General features: G+C 37.8%; 1 protein-coding gene across 1 annotated transcript; it reads left to right on the plus strand.

Annotated features, from left to right (window-relative positions):
• Positions 1-13883: 13883 nt before the first annotated feature.
• LOC127423768 (transmembrane protein 230-like) lies at positions 13884-19270 on the plus strand. The gene is made up of 4 exons (XM_051668326.1): positions 13884-14098; positions 14326-14433; positions 16040-16165; positions 18550-19270. Exons 2-4 carry the CDS (start codon positions 14353-14355, stop codon positions 18685-18687), a joined length of 345 nt encoding a protein of 114 aa, XP_051524286.1. The 5' UTR covers positions 13884-14098; positions 14326-14352; the 3' UTR covers positions 18688-19270.
• Positions 19271-24865: the final 5595 nt, after the last annotated feature.

Raw genomic sequence — 24865 nt, forward strand, 5'->3', positions numbered from 1 at the left:
GCTGCAGGCTGAGCTACAAAAAAAAAGGGAGGGAGCTCCAAACCACCAGCAAAGATATACAGAAACCCTAACCCTAACCATGTGTGGAAATGTCGCCCCCTTTTGGAGCTGGTTCAACCCCCCCCCTTCTGGAGTTACCCCTCCATCCTTTGGTGCTATACACCTACTTGAGCAGGAGCATTCTAAATGTCTTTAAGAAATAGCAAGATGGAAAAGGAAATCTTTTATATTGGTGCAGAGAATGTCAACAGCATCTTGAAAACAACACAGCAAGTTTAGGCACTTCCTCATTAGAAAAGCCGTATAATAGCACAAGACCAGTCATGTGAGGAGAATCTGTCATCCTTCACAAAGCTGAAGAGGAAATCAGGTTTTAAAGCCATCTTAAACCATCTTTAACTACCTCTGGAGGAAACTCAGTGAAGGTATTTGTGTGTTCTCCACCAACCAATTAAGTTCTTGAAATTGGTGTGGGAACCCTGCTGATGTGGACTGTATATGCACTTAGATGACCGACTAAAAATATCTCCACCACTCAAAACCACGACACTCTCTGGAATATTTCAGGTTAAATGCCGTCAATTAATGCAGAGAACTTGACTTTTACATTTTCTGAAGTAAGTGTGAGCAGTGTTGTGGGTGGTTGCCAGAGTTTTGCTACAGTACTGTATGTGGTTGCTAGAGTGTTCTGGTTGGTTGCTAGGTGGCTGTTAATTGGCCCAAACCCAAAGAGCCCACCCAAGTCTCTAGATATGACTTGGGTCATTCCTTCGATGTAAGTCTGCGGGATTTTTCATCCATTTTATCACTCCCCGGGTGAAAATTATTGTTTTGAATTCTGATTGTTTTGAAAAGAAATGGCACAACTTTCCTCAACAAAGTCGCAGGATTTTAGGTATAATTCATATCCGGGCATCATCATATTTGGGGGTCCTTGGCATTCAAGGAATATAATCATAATTTCGACTCGTCCCTCCTTTTCTTTTAAAAAAGCAAAAACCACTGAGGTTACAGTGAGGCACTTAAAGTGGAAGTGAATGTGGCCAATTTTTGGAGAATGTGAAGTTGCAGAATGTGCAGAAATGTGAAGCTTATAAATGTATAAAAGTACTTTCATTAATTCTTCTGTTAAAACTCGTGTTATTTAAGTTGTAAAGTTGTTGAAATCGTCGTTTTTGCAGGATTATAGGGTTTACAGTGTTAAGTCGACATGGTAACAAAGTTGTAAAATTGTATATTACTTTGCATAGAAATAGTTAGTAAGTAATTTTATGACATTAAAATCATGTTAACACACATATTGTTTCCGTCTTGTGGCTATACTGTTGAAACAGTGAGTATTTTAACATTTACAGACTGGCCCCCATTCACTTCCATTGTACGTGCCTCACTGTAACTGAGATTTGTTTTTTGTTTTTTTAAGAAAAGGAGAAACAAATCAATACAAATATTTGTGTTTATCAATATTATGCCACAAATGCTGTCGACTGAGCTAAACTTGTTCTGAACCCAGAATATTCCTTTAACAAGTTTGAAAACCTTTTATTTAGACAACTTTACGGAACAAATAATATAATTTTGACTGAATAAATCATGTGTTTAAACAAAAATATAAGCTTCACATTTCTGTTTCTAAATCCTTTGTTATTTGCCACATAGACTCCCATTGTAAGTGCATTAACGTAAATGTCATTTTTGTTAGATTTGAAACTGAGGGCCAGTTATTTTCTCTGGTTTTCGACAAAATGCTACAGATGCTATTCATATAGGTTAAACTGTATTTAACCCAGAATATTCCTTTAATGTTCACATCGATGACTTGAATTCTAGTGCAGTTTGAGTATCTTAGCTGTGCAACCTCCAACACGATCACACAGGAAATCAACATGTTGCTTCGGAAAGTTCATGTACCTTGAAATAAACCCCATTCAGCCAAATTACTGACATGCACCGTCCCCATCAGACATTACTGCATCAAGTCAAGCATGAACAAATTTCCCAGTAGCGCTTCTGATAGCACACTGCACGAGGGTTCTGGTCCCATGGGAAACAGGAAGTAATTGCAGTCAAATAAGCAATGATGATTGCAATTCAGAGGGGGCATTTTCTGGTTAGGTTTAGGGTCAGGGGTTGGGTCAGGGGGTAAAGTTAATAAAAATGTGCAATCCAGTTGCACTAAAAATACAACTCACTTCTGGTGCCACTCGGGCAGCTGGAGCTCACATGTACTTATATGTTCAACAACACTTCCAGCTTCATCCACTGGGGGCAGTGGTTCAAATTTCAGTAAGCACAGTCTGATTTCAGCAGCAAAATTTTCAACTTCCTGTTGATAAAATTCAAAGCGCAATCAGTCTGCAACCACTGGGGTGATATGTCATCCTAGTCATGAATGCCTACAGGGGGCATGCCAAACCTCCGTGCAACAGGGTAATATTCTTTGCAGTGGCAGGACAAATCTCTGTGCCCACAGCAGGAAGACAGTTTCAGTTTATCAGCTTGGAGAACATCAATTATTCAACAGGGGGCAAAGTTGTGCACCATGAGATTAACTTTGGTTGTTGTTGTTATTGATTTTTACCCACCAACCAAAAGCAGACCAACACACAAACACACACACCCACACATATTCACTCACGTCCACAACACACACACAATAATACACAGGCCATAACCCAGAGAGGCTGAGAAAGACAATAATTAGCTTGGCACAGTGTGTTTACAGTCCTGAGGCAATATATGATGGATGAATGGACAAATAAACAATCGTACAATATTCAGAATTAGAATCAGAATGAGCTTTATTGCTAAGTATGCTTACACATACAAGGAATTTGTCTTGGTGACAGAAGCTTCCAGTGCACAAACAATACAGCAACAAGACATAGATAATAATAATAAATAAAACAAAATAGAATAAAAATAAAAAGTGGATAGAAAAAAAAGTATATATAGAAATACAAAATAAGACAATATATATATACATATGTACAATATACAAATACAAATCTATTATTTACAGAAGCAAGGGAATGTAATGGCAGAAGAGGTATGGTATGTTGGATAAATATAAATAGACTAAGCTGTGTATTGCACATAATTTTGCTCAGTGGGGCAGTTTTAACTGTTCATGAGATGGATAGCCTGAGGGAAAAAACTGTTCTTGTGCCTGATGGTTCTGGTGCTCAGAGCTCTGTAGCGCCAACCAGAAGGCAACAGTTCAAAAAGGTAGTGGGCTGGGTGAGTGGGGTCCAGAGTGATTTTTCCAGCCCTTTTCCTCACTCTGGAAGTGTGTAGTTCTTGAAGGGGGGGCAGGGGGCAACCAATAATCCTCTCAGCAGTCCGAACTGTCCTTTGTAGTATTCTGTTGTCCGATTTCGTAGCTGGACCAAACCAGACAGTTACTGAAGTGTAGAGGACAGACTCAATGACTGCTGAGAAGAACTGTATCAGCAGCACCTGTGGCAGGTTGAACTTCCTCAGCTGGCGAGGGTAGTACAACCTCTGCTGGGCCTTTTTCACAATGGAGTCAATGTGGGTCTCCCACTTCAGGTCCTGTGAGATGGTAGTGCCCAGGAACCTGAATGACTCCACTGCTGCCACAGTGCTGTTTAGAATGGTGAGGGGGGACAGTGTTGAGGTGTTCCTCCTAAAGTCCACAATCATCTCCACCGTGTTCAGCTCCAGCTTGTTTTGAATACACCAGACGGCCAGCTGTTCAAACTCCCTCCTGTATGCAGACTCATCATCATCATCTCAGATGAGGCCAGTGACAGTAGTGTCATCTGCAGACTTCAGGAGCTTGACAGAGGGGTCCTTGGCTGTGCAGTCATTTGTATACAGGGAGATGAGTAGTGGGGAGAGCACACATCCATGGGGGGCACCAGTGCTGATCCCACATGTGCTGGAATTGAATTTCCCCTGTCTCACTAGCTGCTGCCTTCTGTCAGAAAGCTGGTGATACACTGACAGATAGATGTGGTAACAAAGACTTGGTGTAATTTAGTCTGGAGAATGGCTGGGATGATGGTGATGAAAGCCGAACTGAAGTCCGCAAAAAGGATCCTTGCATATGTCCCTGGTCTGTCCAGATGTTGCAGGATATGATGTAATCTCATGTTGACTGCACCATCCACAGACCTGTTTGCTCGATAAGCAAATTGAAGGGGATCTTGAAAGGGTCCAGTGATGTCCTTCAGGTGAGCCAACACCAGTCTCTGAAACTACTTCATGACCACAGACATCAGAGCGACAGGTCTGTAATAATTAAGTACTGTGATTTTGGGTTTCTTTGGGACAGGAATGATGATTGAGTGTTTGAAGCAGCATGGGACTTCACACTGCTCCAGTGTGATTGAAGATCTGTTTGAAGATGGGGGCCAGCTGGTTAGCACAGGATTTTAGACAAGTGGGTGAAACACCATCTGGGCCCTGTGCTTTCCTTGACTTTTGTTTTCGGAAGACACAGCACACCTCCTCTTCACAGATCTTAAGTGCAGGTTGAGTAGCAGGAGGGGGGTTGCAGGAGGTGTTGATGTTTGTGTGAAGTGAAGGTCAGAGCAGGTGTGGGGTGTGAGATTGGGCCTTTCAAATCTACAGTAGAACACATTCAGGTCCTCAGCCAGTTGTTGGTTCCTTACAGTGTTGGGGGATGGAGTCTTGTAGTTAGTAAATTATTTCAAGCCACCCCACACCTCTCCTGAACACTTACTTAAAATAAACAGTGGCCCCAAAAAGTATTTGGACACTTAACTCACACTTTAAAATGTCTGAATGCTGTTGCATTAGATAACAAAATATGAAAGCAAATGTCATCTGCTCTCAAATGCTGCTGGAGCTTTTCTCAGAACTAACTTCTCTTTCTGAGCCATTTTTGATCAGTGACTTTTAATCAACTGGATCCTTGGTGATTTTTAGTGGATGCATGAAGTCAGTTCCCCTCAAGTTTGCAAAGGTTTCCTAGCAGAGTCACCACAGGTGCAGTTCAGGACATTAACCATCAACATGTTCCACTAATGTTTAACAACCACAAAGTGTTGCAATACTATTTGTCTCATTTTGAACACTATATGTAATGTTTTATTGTTTCAAATCTTAACAAACTTCTTTTTGTGAAATGTTTTTGCTTGAAAAGTGTGCAATATTTCTTTAAAATAAGCACCACTTGCTTGATATTTTGTTAACTCATGCATTGACAATCAGTGGCATAAGTTTGGCATAAGTGGGCTTTTTGGGGTTCCTGTACTGAATTATTCATCTGTTTTTAAAATATTTACTGAGTAATTGACTCTTTCTAAGCATATTGTCCAGATAGTCCCTCCGTTTCATGACAAAAATGCTTTATAATGAAATAATTATATTTAATATATGCAGTTATGACCTCAACGCTGCAGCCAAGAGAAAATATGATGGGCGATATACAGAATGCTCCCAAATAGACATTACTCACACTGAGTGCTATTTTCATTCCTGTTTAGAGTGTAAATTAAATGGAGGTGACTGTGCACAGTGAGGCAATATAAAATACCCTGCATAATATGACTATTTATATAGAGCAATAAGAAATAATGATTTGGAATAACATTATTTTGGCTGCATAGACACATATGCATGTGAAGAACATTTCCAGGTCACTTTTCACCACAAATGTGTTTATTTTCAATAAAATCCATTCATCCATTTTCCACAGCTGCTTGTTCTATATAGGTTTGCGGGTTAATAATAAAATAATTAAGTATTTTTGCTTAAAGAAAATGCAGCTTTTTTTATCACAAAGTTTTGCGTTGTAACATTATTTTCATGACAATTTTCATGACATTACTGTATTGCAAAAACATAAATTCTCATTACCACAATAATGTGAAAAAAAAAATATGATATATTATTTAAAATGTAACTTTTGCTGCCTTTATGTTGATTTATCACTGTACTTTTTTTACAATAATTCCGTAAAAAATGACTAATAAGAATCTATAGGGAGTCACCATTGAAAATAATGTTAATTACAAAACAACTCAAAAGTGAAAATCCAGACGCATTATAGTAATGAGAATTTATAGATGTGCTTAGTTGTCATAAAAATATGAACAAATCATATGGTCCTAAAAAAATAAGCTGCGCATATAATTTCTTATAAATAAAATCTTTTGATTTTCGGGTGAAATGTGACCTGAACATGTTTTCATGAGATTCATCAAATTAAACACCTAAACATAAATATCTATCAATGATATCGACTGTATGCAGAAAGCGAAAGAACGAATTTCTCAACTTTCACAGAGGCCTCTTACAGCAGCGTTCACACGCAGTAGGTGACATGATGCATCATTTGGAATGCACGTTTTTAGACAATGTAACCGTCACGCCAGCGTTCTTCATCATGAATCTGATCATGTAGCCGATGTGAGCAGCGAAGAGAATCATTTTGGCCGCTGCAGTTTCCCTGAGCTTCTAATCGACCCCTCAGATAATTAACCAATGCTTATCAGAGGAGCAGTAATAATGCGGGGCTTGTAGTGGGAGAATGCAGTTGAACCACAGCTTTACTCTGACCTCTGTGAACTGATTTGTTTTCATGTTAGATAATATCAATGTCAGATGTCAGAAATTATCTTTTTTTTTAAGGGTAAATTCTTGCAGTCTGGAGCGGAGGCATTCATGCAGCATGCCGTCCATTTATGTCAGATAATTAACATTTAAAATATCTGGGACATTTTTGTCTGCATTTTTGCCCTTGTTAATTTCGGCAGCCTGGTCTCATGAAATTTACGTGATTGTTACAATGTTTTTGCAAAACTGAAATAAATTATGTACTTCATCACACATTTGTCTGCAGTTTTAAAGTGAAATGTCCAGCGGGGGGTGCCAAAATTGAGCAAAATGAGGTTGTAATCAGATGAGGTTTTTAAGGTGAATTTTAACCTTAAAACTAAAACCTAACCAAACCTAAACCTAACAATAGTCTCCGGAAAGATAAATGAGAATTTAACAAAACAGACATCCTTAACCAACAACTAACCCTAACCGATAGTGTTTTAAAATGCAAATTTCGAAATAAAAAAAGAGAACACACATTAAATGAAGCATCCACGTCACTTAGAGTTGCTGCTATGCCACTTTCACTTCCGTTTTGGCCCAAAGTCCAACGCTTTTTCAGGTGAGCTACCAAATAAGCTAAAGACATCGGAATACAGTAAGTGTGTATATGTAGGTGGGTCTGTAATACAAGTGTTAAAAGTGTTTTGTTTTTCATATCATGTGTAAAATCAAAATCAGAGGGCAAGTCACGTGACGCTATGCGAGGGTTGATCGTTTAGATGCGAGCTCCACATAAACTTTGCTACAATTATCCTTTTAAGCAATATTAACCAGTGAGAACTGTAATAGTTTTGTTTGTTAAACTGTGCTGGGAGGGCAGCAAAAATTTTAAAACATCGGCCTGTGGGGACATTAAAAAGCACTTATAGTCTCACACGTCGGACGCCTCACAGGATCAAGATGGCAGAGGTCCAGCTGATAGTGACAGCGAGCTTCGTGACAGGTTGGGATATCTCGAACATTTAAGCAGCACTAATGAAAATCTCGACCGACATTGAGGGCCTCGCAGAAATATGTTGAACGATCAAATCTACGGAGACTAAACTTTTCACCCTGATCACAAGAATGAATGATGCTGAGAAATGGGTCAAGTTTGGTTAAACTTAGAAACGAAAGTTCACCTGCTGCCTTAAAAATGTGAGTAAACTCAACTTGAAGATAACCTTTGTTTCAACTCAAATAGTTACATTTTACAAGTTGTTTAACTAATGATCATTTGTTGTTTCAACTTGATACTCTGAGTTAAAACAACTATTTCTCATCTTGACTAATAACGGTATACGTTTGCTAGTTTCCTTATTTACACTGAATGCACTTACAACTTATCTGCTCAAAAATATAAAAATATATTTTAACAAGAACAATGTTACACAAGCTTCAACATTGGCTTGGGAATTCATTCCTAGTAGGACAACAGGTTCTAATAAAGACTGGTTGTAAAAACATCCATTTCATCAAAATAATATCCAGGTTTCTCCAATGTTTTACAGAACTGGTGCAGTCACATTCGCAGAGCACGGTCAATGTGCTGAACTTTTCACCACGCAAAAAAGTGCAACGTTATTAAATTTTATCAGCACAAATTAAAAGACACAAACTCACCTCCTCACCACCTTTGTGTTATTCAACAGAAATTCAGCTACTCCAGCTCACTCAAAAAGGTGGCAACTTCTTTGTATTTCCCGCTCATTATCACCCCTCCTCCTTCTCCTCCTCCTCCCCCTTTTTCAACTTTTAACTTACAGACATAAGTTAAATGAACATTAAAAACCCAGATAAAACTCACAAGTAGTCAAGACAATGGATTACTTTAAGTTTAATTTTTTGAAAACGTATAAACTTGAGTTCAATATCCAAAACTTGTCATGACAATTGGAGTTAAAGATTAGAAATATGTTAACATAATTTAATGGGGCTATCATGTTATACAGTGTGGCAAGATTCTTGCGGTCAGCTGACAGAGACTTCGTTCTACGAGTGGCGAGGAATAAAGGCAAGTTGTGCTGGGAGGACCAAAACATCATGGTTTTTCCTGACTTTGCTAGAGTGACACAAGTGAAGCGGGACAGTTTCAAAGAGGTAAAAACATACTGCACCAACAGAAGGTAAGTTTTGCCATGCTTTTTCCAGCTAAGCTGAGAACTGATGCCAAGGATGGCTGTAAGACTTTTACATGTCCACAACAAGCTTTGGCCTTAAATTAAATTAATGGTGTGAGTGGGTAAATTTGCCTGCATTCGATCAACAATACAGACTACACATTGTGCATTTTACTGATGCAGCCTGAGAGGGTTTATTGTTCTGTTGTCTGCCCACTGGCTCCTGCATGATTCTCTTTTTTTTTCTTCTTTCTTTCTTTGTTTTTTTTGTTTTTTTTGTCCCTTTGTTGACTTGCTGTTGAGCTCATTCATTACTGGGGCCAATTTTGTATTTTATTGAACACATTTATGTACAGTTTAATGGCATGTTTTATGTTAGGGCAAAAAAAAAAAGAAAAACAATGTATAACCTTTTATCTGGTAGCAACAGTGTCGCAGACAATCTCTTGGGCATGCATGGACCGTCGGATTTAAGATTGATGGACACCAGTTTGGACTGTTATGCGCAAGGTTGAAGCACATTTTTTTTCTGTTCTGTGGATTGTTGTGGATTTTGTGGTTACATCAATCAATGGATGGTGGTCTATATTATTTAGCCTTGGGTACACAATTTATCTTTACATTCAATATGTCACACTTTAATAAAAGCAAAATGTTTCTCTCCACGTGGAATGTTAATGGGCTGGGGCACCCTATAAAAAGAAGGAAGGTTATATCTTTCCTTAAGCGTAACAAATATGATATAGTGTTCCTTCAAGAAATGCACCTTTCTTCACAGGAAGCTGAAAAACTTGGTAGGGCATGGGGTGGGCATGTGTTTTGTAGTTCTGGTTCGAGTAAGAGCAGGGGAGTCATCACATTGATAAGTATGAATTTACTATTTAAATGCCTCAAACAGATCACAGATAATTATTGAAGAGTCATTACTGTTTTGGCTTAAATACAGGGGCAAAATCTTATTTTGGGGCAAATCTTGGTCTTACAGACATTTGGAGACTCCTGAATCCATCTGGGAGAGACTACAACTTCTTGTCATCAGTTTATAAGATTTACTTCAGAATAGATTTATTTTTTATATATCTAAGTCACTTATTCCATCTGCCACTGACTGCTCAATTGGGAATATTTTAGTTTCAGATCATGCTTTGGTGTGTTTAGTGATGTTGCTGCATTTAGAGAAAATAAAATCATATAGATGGCACTTTACAGTTGTTGTAGCACCTCTAGTGTTCATTTCACCAGGAAACTGAAGCGAAATACAAGTCTGTACTGGAGCGAAATACAAGCATGTACAAGTCAGTTTGCAAAAATGTAAATAGAGTAACGTTCATTCTATGAGACCAGGTTGCATTTCGGAGCCTGATAACAGGCTAAAATCCTGCATAACATCTCCGTGTTCCATGTAATAATGAAAGTCATATGGTTTGGAACAACATGATGGTGAGTAAATGATAACAGAATTTACATTTTCAGCCGAACTATTCCTTTAAGCAAATATTCACCAGTCCGTTAAACATGGTCAAGACAACAGACTTGACAGTAAGGACCACAGACAACACCCACGGTGAAAGATGTGATGGATCAGTGGTTCAGCATCTAAATCGATACCTCCAGCCTCCCCGTCTCACAGTTTCTAAATAAGACCACCATCCACCATCACAATCCATATATTGACTCCTGTTGTGAAAGTAAACCTTTTCTCACTCTTTTGCAGTTTCATGGTGCAGTCGACCGTTTCAGGGTGATTGTGGGGCGAGTCCACTGGCTAGATGCCGTAATTAATGCTGATGTACCAGAATGGGCCCATTACCAAACTCATCGTTGATGTGGTGTGTTATGAAATTGTCTGGGCAAGAAGGGTTGTAGATCTCTGTCCTGGAACAAATCCGTCTAATCCTCATAAAAATGGACAAAACAAGAGGTTTGAAGCTGTTAATTTTTTTTGATCAACCTTTATCCCTCACTGTCTTGCTGAGAAGACCAGCTTAGAGCAGCATGGCCTTGGTTTTCACAAGTAAAAAAAATGCTGGTCAATTAGTTTTCTGGTGAAGCTGGTAGACTAATGAAGTCTTGCTGGTTAAGCTAGTTAAGAAACTGGTAGGGACACTGGCATACCAGCATCCCAAAACACAACATATGCTGGTGACTAGCAGTGATGGTTAGGGATGGACGATACCACTTATTTTCTTTTTGAGTAGCCTACTATCAAGGCCGATGTTGCAGAGACCCACACCGATTTACCTTTATAAATATTTTAAAAGATTTATTTATATACATATTGTTTTTAATTATTTAGCTCATTTCTGGTTATAAAATGAGTCATTTTACATATTATATTTAAAAGCCTGCTTTTTCTTTTTACATTTATAGGCCTAATTGGAAAATTATCATATGTCTGTTTTTGATTATAATTTATTAACAACAAGTACAGAACATTATCCATGTTTTAACAACTTTTAATCGAACCCTAACATGCATATGTGGGTCAAAAATGACCCAGCGTCTAGTTTTTTAAGTGGTCTTTTCATCTGACACTCCAGGTATTTCTCAATTAAGGTGTCTTTCATCAAGTGAACTGATTTTTTAACATTACTATAAAATATTACGCATCGTAGTCATGGGACATTTCATATTTACCAGAAAAATTGCCAATATTACTGTTACACAGCCTTTTTTAAGGCTAAAACTACTACTCCATTTTAAATGCACATATTTAAGTGTTATATTTTAGCCTATTTTTAAGATTTACGCATTTCAATTTCATAACAAAATTCTATCAAATTAAATTGTGTAATATTTAACCAAATTAAATAAATTAAACAAAGTTTTATTAAAGATTACTCAATTTAAAACTACTTTATAAAATTGAAATGCACAAATCATAATTTTTTTTTCTTCGAAATTTAATAAAAGCTACATCAACCATTTAAAAATGTAAATTATTAATACAATTATTATTGCAGTTAATTTTCAGTAAAAAAAAAAAAAAAAAAAAGTATCTAGAATAAGCATCTAATAAAAATAGCATCTAATCTAATAAGTCTTTTTTGACCAACATATGTATTTTGGGGGGGGGGGGGGGGGTAAAGTTGCAAAAGCATTCTGAGGCTACATAAACTTGTAACAAACGTCACACAGGCCCATCATTTAGATTTGTCTTTATTTAGTGTGAATTCTCCAGATGCTGTTTCTCTGATTTTCACTGTCTGCGACTACTTGTGTAGTTCACTATATCTGAGCATTAATATAGAAATAGTTCCTATCCTACGCAAGCATTTGCTAATATAGTTTTTTTCACTTCAAAACTTATGATACAAATTGATTTTCATGGTAATTAAATAATAATATCACTAGTTAAAAAAAAAACAAAATAAAAAAAAAACATCAGAAGCATCTACCACCTATCCCTATGCTGGTCTTTTTAGCAGTGGTGGTTCTCAACTGAAGTTTTACTTCAGGTCCCAGATTTTACTTTGGACATCAAGTGGCAACCTAACACAGTACTAAAATTGAATTTCAATGGTTTTGTGTTCTCGGCTGCCATTACTTCACTGTACACAAAACACATTGTAGTTGGCAAAAACCATGGCCTTTTGCGAGTGAACTTGTATGTAATGGTTTTTGAGGATGAGGACATGTCACGAAAACTATCCATGTTGGAATCTGTTCTAATATGTTCAGATTCTACCAAGTGACAGATGAATTTGCATCAAAATACCGTAAAGATTGATTGAATGCACTCCCCCCTTTCAAAATTAATAAACCTATTTTGTTATCCGATCTATGCATGATTACATGGTTAGTTGTATTTTATTATTTGCATTTAACATTATTTGCTGTCTGCAACCCTGTCAGACCAGACCCAAGGCCGATAATTGATTCACAACCCACCAGTTCAGAAGTCAAATAAAAGATAGACATAAAGAAAAGAATGACATGCAAACATCACTGGTGCTATCTTAAAATAGTCTCCCAGCAAGAGACATCAAAAGCTGTTCATTTGTTTTGTCCACGAGAGAACTACTTACTTTACATTCTCTAATTAGAGTTGCTCATTAGAAGGTCACTATTTTGATTGTGTTGTTTATCGCTGGCAGAAGATCATGAGTTTGTTGGGTCTTCAAAATGACCTCAACATGACTCATTTCTCAACTTCTTCCCGCAATGGCACTTTTCAGCCTTCAACATAGATGAGCAGACATCCGAGAACCAGGGGGGAAAAAACGATGGATGCGTCTGCTGTTGTGCAATGTCTTTTAAGCAAACCAGATTAATTAATTCAGTGATGAAATAAAGTTTATATTGTGAGTTGAAAGCGTTTAGAGACTGTCATTACAAACTAAAAAGTACAATGGTAACACCATGTTTTTTGGACAAATACCTTAATACTAGGCCCATTATAGTATTCTGTGAAGCTTCATGGAGTATATTCAGTACCATGGTGTTATATATATAAAAGTACCCTGGTATTTTGGTATCACCTCAGCACTTTTTTAAGGCCAAGACTTGCTAATACAACAACTTAATGTTTTACATGACCACGGTTGGTATTTAAGTCGTTAGAGGGGGATGAAAACACTTTGCATAAGTAAAATATTGAGTCAACATGAAATCAAAATTGACCAAATTGCTTTATTAATGCATGTTCCTGGTCTTACTGTGAATGATTCATCAGCACAGATTATTCCAAATATAAACAAATGTCTTCATATTTTTTTTTTTATGTAAAGACTGGATCTTAATTTCAGTTAGCTTTCATGTTCTCTGTGCTCCTGACATAACAGTTTTAAGGCCTCCTGTTTTGATTTTCTTTACTTCATCAAATAATCTTTCAAACAATCTTTGAGCTTAATATTGCAATACAAATATTGTTTGCTGATTCTGCATGAATCAGTGAATATTCCACCAATTGGAGGATGAATTAAAGATAAATTTGTTATTAAGTTTTATATATATATATATATATATATATATATATATATATATATATATATATATATATATATATATATATATATATATAGTTATCTGGGTATTCTCATTCGTAATTAATGGGTTTAGTGTGTTTTTAATGATAGTGCGCCCTCATGTGGTCTTAAGAAGTTAACGTCATCATTACGCATACGCAATTTGAAGTGAACCCGGAAGACACCAGTAGAGGGCGCATGCGTGGTTGGAGGTAAACCCGGAAGATACCCGTAGAGAGCGGAAGCGTGATTTTTATCCGGAAGCGTGAGGTTTATAAACATAATCTCGCGTGTCTGTCGCAAATTGAAATAAAATGACATTTTAATTCAGTTTTAGTTTAAAATGACCTCCTTGTTTAAAAATAAAATTTCTTGTGACAGCTTCGGGAAAAATCGTCAACAGTCTGTTTTGAAAGCCAACAGTTAAAGTTCAAGGTAATTTAGCGACCAAAACAAAACACAGTTAATATGTTTATTATGCCTTTTAAATATGTATTGTACATGAATGCATTTGCATTAGTGAATGCCCATCTTGTTTTAATAATGCATTACATAGATAACAGTTAACTACATACCCAAATAGAGTAACATGCCTGAATTGTTGCATTGACCATGTTTATGTTTGTGATAATGTGTTTTAAATTCACGTGCTTTTAAATCAGGTGAAGAAACTCAGAGACTGTGTGAAGATGCCAGCTCGAAACACAATCAACAGTGGGGTGAAATACTCCAAACTGGCCAGTGATGACGATGGATACATTGATCTCCAGGTGAGAGAGATATACAGTATCAATGCGTAATAATCTTGTTCAGATTTCAGTAAGTAGCCCACATCTATCTATCTACACTATATTGCCAAAAGTATTCGCTCACCCATCCAAATAATTGAATTCAGGTGTTCCAATCACTTCCATGGCCACAGGTGTATAAAATGAAGCACCTAAGCATGCAGACTGCTTCTACAAACATTTGTGAAAGAATGGGCCGCTCTCAGGAGCTCAGTGAATTCCAGCGTGGTACTGTGATAGGATGCCACCTGTGCAACAAGTCCAGTCGTGAAATTTCTCGCTACTAAATATTCCACAGTCAACTGTCAGTGGTATTATAACAAAGTGGAAGCGATTGGGAATGACAGCAACTCAGCCACGAAGTGGTAGGCCACGTAAAATGACAGAGCGGGGTCAGCGGATGCTGAGGCGCATAGTGCGCAGAGGTCGCCAACTCTTTGCAGAGTCAATCGCTACAGACCTCCAAAGTAAATGTGGCCTTCAGATTAGCTCAAGAACAGTGCGTAGAGAGCTTCATGGAATGTGTTTCCATGGCCGAGCAGCTGCATCCAAGCCATACATCACCAAGTGCAATGCAAAGCGTCGGATGCAGTGGTGTAAAGCACGCCCCACTGGACTCTAGAGCAGTGGAGACGTGTTCTCTTGAGTGACGAATCACGCTTCTCCATCTGGCAATCTGATGGACGAGTCTGGGTTTGGCGGTTGCCAGGAGAACGGTACTTGTCTGACTGCATTGTGCCAACTGTGAAGTTTGGTGGAGGAGGGATTATGGTGTGGGGTTGTTTTTCAGGAGCTGGGCTTGGCCCCTTAGTTCCAGTGAAAGGAACTCTGAATGCTTCAGCATACCAAGAGATTTTGGACAATTCCATGCTCCCAACTTTGTGGGAACAGTTTGGGGATGGCCCCCTCCTGTTCCAACATGACTGCACACCAGTGCACAAAGCAAGGTCCATAAAGACATGGATGAGCGAGTTTGGTGTGGAAGAACTTGACTGGCCTGCACAGAGTCCTGACCTCAACCCGATAGAGCACCTTTGGGATGAATTAGAGCGAAGACTGTGAGCCAGGCCTTCTCGTCCAACATCAGTGTCTGACCTCACAAATGCGCTTCTGGAAGAATGGTCAAAGATTCCCATAAACACACTCCTAAACCTTGTGGAAAGCCTTCCCAGAAGAGTTGAAGCTGTTATAGCTGCAAAGGGTGGGCCGACGTCATATTAAACCCTATGGATTAAGAATGGGATGTCACTTAAGTTCATATGCGTCTAAAGGCAGATGAGCGAATACTTTTGGCAATATAGTGTATCTATCTATGTATCTATACATGCACATGTCTGTGTATCTGTCTGTCTTTTCATGAGACATGTATGCAAGTGTGTAATATGCTTGTCTAATCATGCATGCATCCTTACATCATATATCATAATACATACGAATGTAAAAAAATGAGCACAAATTATCTAAATTATTGCCAAAACTTTCAACTTGTTTTTGATTGTATGTGCTTTTATTTTAAAATGAAATGTTCCCCATTTTGATTACTCTATATTTTGAAAAGCTATAATATTGTGTTATTTTCTCTTCTCAGTTTAAGAAGAGCCCACCCAAAGTCCCCTACAAAGCCATCGCCTTGGCAACAGGTCTCTTCCTCATCGGCTCCATATTGATCATCATCGGAGCGCTCCTGTTAGCTGGATACTTTGAAGTTAATGATGTGAGTGCCATAAAACATTACTACAGCTTTATGCTGTTCCTTTCATGTTTCACTGTGCCATTATTAACTTTCCTTTCAGTTGCCCACAGAGGTGCTGCATGTGTTTGTGTGCATTCATTTGATTTCATGCACCTCATAGTCATCAGAGGATTTCATTTTCTGTATGTCCTGCATCTTAAAGATCAAGTTCCTTTCAAATGGCCAACTTTAGTTCTGTGCTTTTAGATGTTTGAAGGGAAAATGATCGACCTGTTTCATGTGACGTCACTGTATGACTGCGCATACATACATGTTTGTGACCAATATTCCAGATTCCACATTCGCTGTGAGATGTGACAAAGGAGTCAAAAGAAACTCTTACATTCATACAGATGGGATCATCACAGACATTTTTAAATACTGTGACTAAATCAGACCAGAAAACAACACAAAAACATTTGTAACTTCTGAATGAGAGATGTTTACGGTGATGTACCGGTTAGGGATGGGCACGAGTACTCGGACGTGGCAGCAATGATCGATCATGAAAATGATGATCGATAGTGATCACGCAGGATGTGACTTTTCACATAATTCGAAATCCAGTGACAATTACCTGACAACTAAACACAAACGTGTCAAAGAGGGAGCTTATTTTTAATTTTGAGATTGATTACTTTGTGACTTTGAGGGGTACATTGATTATCAGAGACTTCTCATGGCAAAGAAACTGATACAACGCTGCAATGCTATCATTACAATAATCAAAACAAAGAGAGTGTGCTAAACATGCTTTATTATCACTTAATGTAAGAACTTTGACTTGCTAATGGATATTATTTAATAAAAGTGAATGATTGTCACTGACTAAACCTCCCTGTCCTGCGTGACGTAACACGCACCTGCATCTCGACGAAATGAATGAATATTTCTGCTCGAGTTTCCAAGTTAGATATCCGATATAAAGTGTCATTCCATTGCACTTTCCCCAGTTGAAAGGTGGAAGTTCAGACTCTCCGAGTTGAATGGAATGCTTCATGAATCATCACAGCAACAACAATACAGAGCATCGCGGATTTCCTCACAAGAGCGAACATTCGGGGACACACATACACACATACACACACACACGCTTACACACCAGGCGCGTGTGACAGTGTACAGCAGGCGAGTGTTTCAAACAGCTAGACAGAGCGCAGCTAAATGGAACACAATGCAGCATCTTCAAAACTGAACTTCAACTTAACACGCATATTAAAACGCAATAGTTATGGCGTCTCCTGTTATTTGAAAATAGACATTTCAGACGGTCACTAAAAAAACTGGTGCACACTTACTAAGATTACTACGGTAACCTGAAAGAAGAACAGACAGACGCACGTTGTGCACATTCTTTCAGAGTTGGGCAGCGAATCTTCACATAATGACAAAATATGATGCATTATATTTTATGCAATCTTTTGTACATTTTGTAACATTATTTTATAACAGCCTATAATAATGAATAGACAATACACTGGAACATCAAGACGTAATGCAGCAGCCATAAACGCTTGTCAGACATGTTATTATATATACAGTTATGAACATGTAATTGCCCCTTGAGTACTCGACGAGTACTCGAGTAATTAGTTCGAGTACTCGAGTAGACAAAATGACCAAAATGCCCATCCCTAGTACCGGTGGGCGTGTGTCCTCGCCGGTCACACATCAGACTCGCCTGCGTCCTTGGATGCATCGTGGATGGAATATCTTTAAATGTCCGTGAAAATTCAATTTGGCAATATTTGTGCTGTCTTCAGACCTGTATGAACTTGTCCTGGGACTTTTCATTATTTTGTAAAAACAAAATAATGATGCTGCCATCTTTTTAATTGTATTTTTCTACCAGTAGTTTTACTCTAAAATCATAGGCGAAAATTGTCATTTTGACCTCCCTCTACTAAAAAAATATAGATCCATGGCATTTAATATTCAGCCTTTCATCATCATTTATGTCATGTGTATAATTCACCAGCTAAAACATTTTTTTATCAAAAACAAACAATTTTCGCCGGGGACTTCTGAAAAGCTGTCATCGTATTGGGAACATTGGGTATGCATCACCGAACAGAATTGCAAAAAATAATGACTGTTTTCAAACAGGTAGGTCAACCTCAAACTCACACCATTAGTTGAGCCAGAAGTTGAAATGTTTTGATAGTGCCACGTCGGGATAGGAGAAAGTATTTTAATATCCAAAGGAGAAAGGCTGGTTTATGTGCCCAATAAATTAATCAGAAGATATCCAGTGGCCGTTTCTGAGGTGATCTGAAAATCACATGTTTTTTTGACTGTTGCCTTTTGTTATTGATCTGTACATGTGCTAACCCCGGCTGTCAATTCAATCTTTCCTTCAATTACAGCATCGTGACCGCACCATTCCAGTCCTCATTATCGGAATCCTTGTTTTCCTCCCTGGATTTTACCACCTGCGAATCGCCTACTACGCCTTCAAGGGTTACCGCGGTTATTCCTACGATGACATCCCTGACTTTGACTGAGCACACGGGGACGTCCTGTCGGCCTGCTGATGTGACACAGAGATTTGAGTCTCGTTTGCATGAAGAGAGAGAGAAAGAGAGAGAGAGCTGCACTGACACTCACGCCTGCCGCATCTGTATGATACTACAGACTCATATTTTGAAATGTCATGGACTGGGAAAGTGGCTTGAATTCTTGAACTGGTATAATTAGTTATATTACATGTAATCAAAAGTTTTAGGGAGAGTTCATCCAAAATGTAAGCCTCAGTTACCATGGTAACCTATCCATTTTACTGTGTCTTGCTGTGGTTTCTTCCAATCTGAAGCAGAGAGAACACATGTTTTTAAATACCACGAACAAATTGCAGACGTGTACATGCAAGGTTACCATGTTTAAATGTCATGCCACTAGATTTAACTTATTTTTATTTATGTAAATTATTCCCACTGCAGAGAATGATCAATGAGTAAATCATTTGTTTCAATCAGTAATCCAAATAGTGGCTGTTTTCATGGTTGTACGGTTTTAGAAAACTTCAGAATTGATCAGTGTGGGCTTTATGTAAGAAGAACTGTGAAAGTAAAATTATATTTACAGGAATGTTTTTGGTGTTTTGTGGAACCTGTGAACTCGCGCCCCCTTGTGGATCATAAGTGAACATGCGCACAAAACATCAACATAGCATTAAAATTATTTTGTTTGCAAAAGCTTATTTTAAGACTAGAACACAATTTGTTTGAGAAAGAATATATATTAATCGTAAACCGACTATTATGCTGGGTTTTCGTTATGAATTTTGAAATCTAAAACTATGTTGCTTAATATTAAGTAAAAGAGCGAAATAATAATTGACCCACAAATTACAAAGTCCCCTACAAAGTGAGCCAGTGAGCAGGCAAAACACATTTATTTTATTTCTTATGGGTTCATATTCAACTGTAGGTTATAACAGAATGGCACAATCATAAAACAAAACATGGCAACAAAGAAAAAAATGAAATGACCCCTGTTCAAAAGTCTGCATACCCTTAGTTCTTAATACTGTGTATTGCCCCCTTTAGCATCAATGACAGCGTGCAGTCTTTTGTAATAGCTGTCTATGAGGCCCCAAATTCTTGCAGGTGGTATAGCTGCCTATTCGTCTTGGCAAAATGCCTCCAGGTCATGCAAAGTCTTTGGTCGTCTTGCATGAACCGCACGTTTGAGATCTCCCCAGAGTGGCTCGATGATATTAAGGTCAGGAGACTGTGATGGCCACTCCAGAACCTTCACCTTTTTCTGCTGTAACCACTGGAGGGTCAACTTGGCCTTGTGCTTAGGCTCATTGTCGTGCTGGAAAGTCCAAGAGCGTCCCATGTGCAGCTTTCGTGCAGAAGAATGCAAACTGTCTGCCAGTATTTTCTGATAACATGCTGCATTCATCTTGCCATCAATTTTCACAAAATTCCCCGTGCCTTTAGAGCTCACACCCCAAAACATCAGTGAGCCACCATCATGCTTCACAGTGGTGATGGTATTCTTTTCACTATAGGCCTTGTTGACCCCTCTCCAAACACAGCGCTTATGGTTGTGACCATAAAGCTCTATTCTGGTCTCGTCACTGTTGTGAGGCGTGTCAAGGTGTTGTCGGGCATATTGTAACCGGGCTTTTTTTGTGGCATTGGTGCAGTAAAGGCTTCTTTCTGGCAACTCGACCATGCAGCTCATTTTTGTTCAAGTATCGTCGTATTGTGCTCCTTGAAACAACCACACCATCTTTTTCCAGAGCAGCCTGTATTTCTTTTGAGGTTACCTGTGGGTTTTTCTTTGTATCCCGAACAATTCTTCTGGCAGATGTGGCTGAAATCTTTCTTGGTCTACCTGACCTTGGCTTGGTATCAAGAGATCCCCGAATTTTCCACTTCTTAATAAGTGACTGAACAGTACTGACTGGCATTTTCAAGGCTTTGGATATCTTTTATATCCTTTTCCATCTTTATAAAGTTCCATTACTTTGTTACGCAGGTCTTTTGACAGTTCTTTTCTGCTCCCCATGGCTCAGTATCTAGCCTGCTCAGTACATCCACGTGAGAGCTAACAAACTCATTGACCATTTATACACCGATACTAATTGCAATTTAAAAAGACACAGGTGTGGGAAATTAACCTTTAATTACCATTTAAACCTGTGTGTGTCACATTGTGTGTCTGTAACAAGGCCAAACATTCAAGGGTATGTAAACTTTTGATCAGGGCCATTTGGGTGATTTCTGTTACCATTATTATTTAAAACAACTATGAGCCAAACAACTATGTGATAATAAATGGCTTCATATGATCACTATCCTTAAATAAAAGACAGTTTTTTTGCATGATCAGTCAAATTTTCAAAATCAATGCCAAAATTTCACAATTTCTGCCAGGGTATGCAAACTTTTGAGCAAAACTGTGTGTGTGTGTGTGTGTGTGTGTGTGTGTGTGTATATATATATATATATATATATATATATATATATATGTATGTATGTGAAGAATTTACATGTTTCCATTGATCATAGTATAAATATTGGGGTGGTTGTACTTGCTTGTTTTTACTATTGAGGGGGTTACCTCCCCCATATCCCCCCTGGAATCTACGCCCCTGTATATATAGCTATATATAGTTTAGTATATGTTAATATATGTTTAGTATAATGTACAATATTATTATCATAATAATAATTATATAAAACGTTTATCATGATAATAATAATTGTAATGATATAATGTGATAAAATGTAAAAAATACAATAATGTACATTTTGTATTTGGGTTTTAAAATTGATTATATAATATAGTATTATTATATAATATCATATTAAAGTAAAATACTATAATATGCAGTTTTTAAACAAAAATTGATTGCAAAATGTTTCTTGTCCACCAGAGAGAGAGAGAGACATTCAGAGTCAGTGTGTCTGATACGGTGAGGGAATGAGCAGCGTCACAATGTTTCCAGCATGTTTCAAACGTTGTCTTTGTAACACTTATGTATCATCTTAGTTACTGTAACAAACTCTCTGCACTGAATCATTGAAACTCTGTGAGACTGTGGAGGACACGAGACCGCGGGAAACTTCCCGTTTACGGACTGAATCTGAATGGACATCGAACGAAAGAGTTTTGTAGATTTAATGTGCACACAAGTCCACGGAACTTCTTTTTATTTGGCGTGGAACGTTAAAGAGCTCTGAATTCGCTTTCTAGTGGAACCAAACCTGCTTTTCTGAACATCAGAGGAAGGGAAATAAAGTTTCAAAGCGCCGCGGGTTACATTGTAACGTTGACGCAACTCTATTGAGGATACATGGGGTTTGGGTTTTATTATTGACTCCTTTCAGTCATCTTAGGTGATTTCTAAAGTACTTTTGAGACATTTTCGAAGTATTTTTGAAGAATACTTGTTGCAACTCCGAAGAAAACCATAACCCATCGATGGAGTGACACCTTCATGTTTTCATCACAGTCAAGTGCCTCAAATAGGTGAGAAACACACACACATACACACTTGCATATGTGCATGGACATATTGCAATCGCTTATAGCAGATGTTGAGCTATCAACATACATAATTCATATATCAGAGCAGCCATTTACATTTCTGGAGGATTTCTGTTGAAAATGTGGTGGTCTTATCTTGCATGTAACATTTAGATTTCTGAGTTTTATTCTTTAACCCTTTGTTTCTGTTGAAACGTCTATTTAGTGAGTTTTCTTGGGTATTTAAACTCAAAGGCAGGTGTTTGATGGCTGCACATGGGGATCAGGGTTTCTCAAGAGAACAATGGCCAATACAGTACACTCCTTCCCTAAAGCAGAGAACACATGCTAGTTAGTCTGGATGCACTGACACCTTGTGCAAACAGTTTCAGTCCCTTAGTAAAATTACATTAGAGTTTGGATGAAGCAAGAACGCAATTTAGATCAGAAGAATACTTATTATTCTGTACTTGCTATGATTGGGTATTTGTTTTCAAGGACCACTTATGTGATTCAAATGGCTCCCCATACACTTGGCACCTTGGTCTAGTAAAATGTATTTATACAGGACGTTGAAGAACAAAACATGCTGCACAAAGATACCAACTCAACATAATACAACAAGAGACAAAACAGACTAGCAGCAAACAAAATGACAGGTTTTACTATGACTCAAATGCTAAATAGAAAATGAACAAAAAGGTTATACTTAAAGAAATATTCCAGGTTCAAAACAAGATAAACTCAGTCTACAGCATTTGTGGCATAATCATGATTACCACAAAAAATGATTTCAACTCATCCCTCGTTTTCTTAAAATAAATAAATAAATAAATAATTAAATAAAAGAAGCCAATTCTGGGTTCCAGTGAGGCACTTACAATGGAAGTCAATGGGACCAATCTGTAAACATGAAAATACGCACTGTTTCAAAAGTATAGATACAAGACGTAAACGGGATTTTAGTGTGATAAAATCACTTACTAACCTCATCTCTTTAAAGAAATATCCAATTTTACATCTTTGTTGCCATGACGACGTAACAACGTAAGCAAGCTTTACTTTTTACAAGAGTCTACTCCAGGCTTTTAGGTAAACTCACAGTTTGTCTTAAGAAATCTATAGCTGAATAAACCAGAAAATATGTTTGCATATTATATATTATATAAGGGCCACTCCTTGAACTCAAGTGCCAGACCTTTTGGTCAGATGTTTGTTTTGATGCCTAAAACACTGGGGGATTTTTTGATTCACATGTTTGCAAGCTAGAAGTAATTTGCAGATGTTTGACTTACTGTATATTAGACTGATTACATCTGGGTGGCCGGTCAATCTATGCTTTTCATGAATGGCCATATTAGGAATGACAATAATGCATTATCAAGACCTATTCTAGAGACTCTGGGAGCTTTGGGGTGTATGAAGTGTGTATTATGGCATATTCTTTCACACTGGTTGATATACAGTATTTATCCTACTTCTTTCTTTACTATTCACAGTTAGACATAATACATGCAGTCGTGGAAATAGTTGTTCTATAATGCCTTGATATGCTATACTAAGTAATGTTTTGTCTTTATTTCCTGCACCTGATTGGTCATATATTTGACAAAAGATGAGATAGCAGTAAATGAGAGAAGGAAGGGCCGGAGCTATGTATGTAAATATACATGGCATTAAACTGTCTTCTTCACAGTTATTGTTTGCCAAACATGTGCTTTGCAAGCTAATGTTTAAAGCCGTTTAACTAGTCCTGCTTGGATTAGTTTGTGGTATCCTTGGGTCATTGGGTCACGCCTAACCATGTCAAAATGAGTGGCTTAACTAAAGTCACAGGTGAGTTTCAATGTCAGTGCTGCTTCAACACTGAGCTTTACTGTCTTACCATCTGCTTGTAGTAGTCTTGTGCTCCTGTACTGTGCTTAAAGGAAAAATTCATGAAAATAACTGAAGTCGTACGGATTTGGAACGGCAATGAGGGTGAGTAAACAATTACAGAATTTAAATTTTTTGTGAACTGTCCCTTTAAGCACATATTATTAACCCACATTAGAAAGTGTGTTGTGATACACACAGCTGCTGTAAGACCAAAGGTCATAAGGAAAACAAATGTGTCTTATCGTCGCTATTATTTTTAGTTATGTGCAATTGTGCATTTTATTGTCATCTGTCTGGTTTTGTTGTGCACCTACTAATCCAAATGCACACACAGTTAAACAATGTGTCTTTCACAAACTCGATTGCTTCATTGTATACATATAGTACCTGTTCAGGTAAGACAGTTGTATAGAGCTACTGGCTTTGCTATTCCATTTTAGAGTCCAAATTTATGTGCATACGTGCATCTGGTGTAGAAAGAATTCAAAAGTAATTTGAGCTCTGTTTGGTATCAGATTTTCAATGTGTTTGCAAATTTCAAAGGTCAAAGTTTTACAAAGTATGCAGTAATGGAGAGCGTTTTTTGACTTAGTGAAATTAATGCTTTTTAAAATAAACATATTAGCATGAACGTGGTCTCGGATGACATGTTGTGTTCCATGGAAGAAAGCCATGCAATCCCAGAAATGAGCTTTGTTCCAAACCTAGTGGCTCCTGCATTGGCAGCTTACTTCTGAGGGAGCATCCTTACTAAAAATGGAACCTTAGAAGTGACTGACTTCTGAGCAATGCTTTACTAGCGCTCCTAGTGCACTGAAG

The sequence above is a fragment of the Myxocyprinus asiaticus genome, chromosome 33, assembly GCF_019703515.2.
Source record: "Myxocyprinus asiaticus isolate MX2 ecotype Aquarium Trade chromosome 33, UBuf_Myxa_2, whole genome shotgun sequence".
NCBI lineage: Eukaryota > Metazoa > Chordata > Actinopteri > Cypriniformes > Catostomidae > Myxocyprinus > Myxocyprinus asiaticus.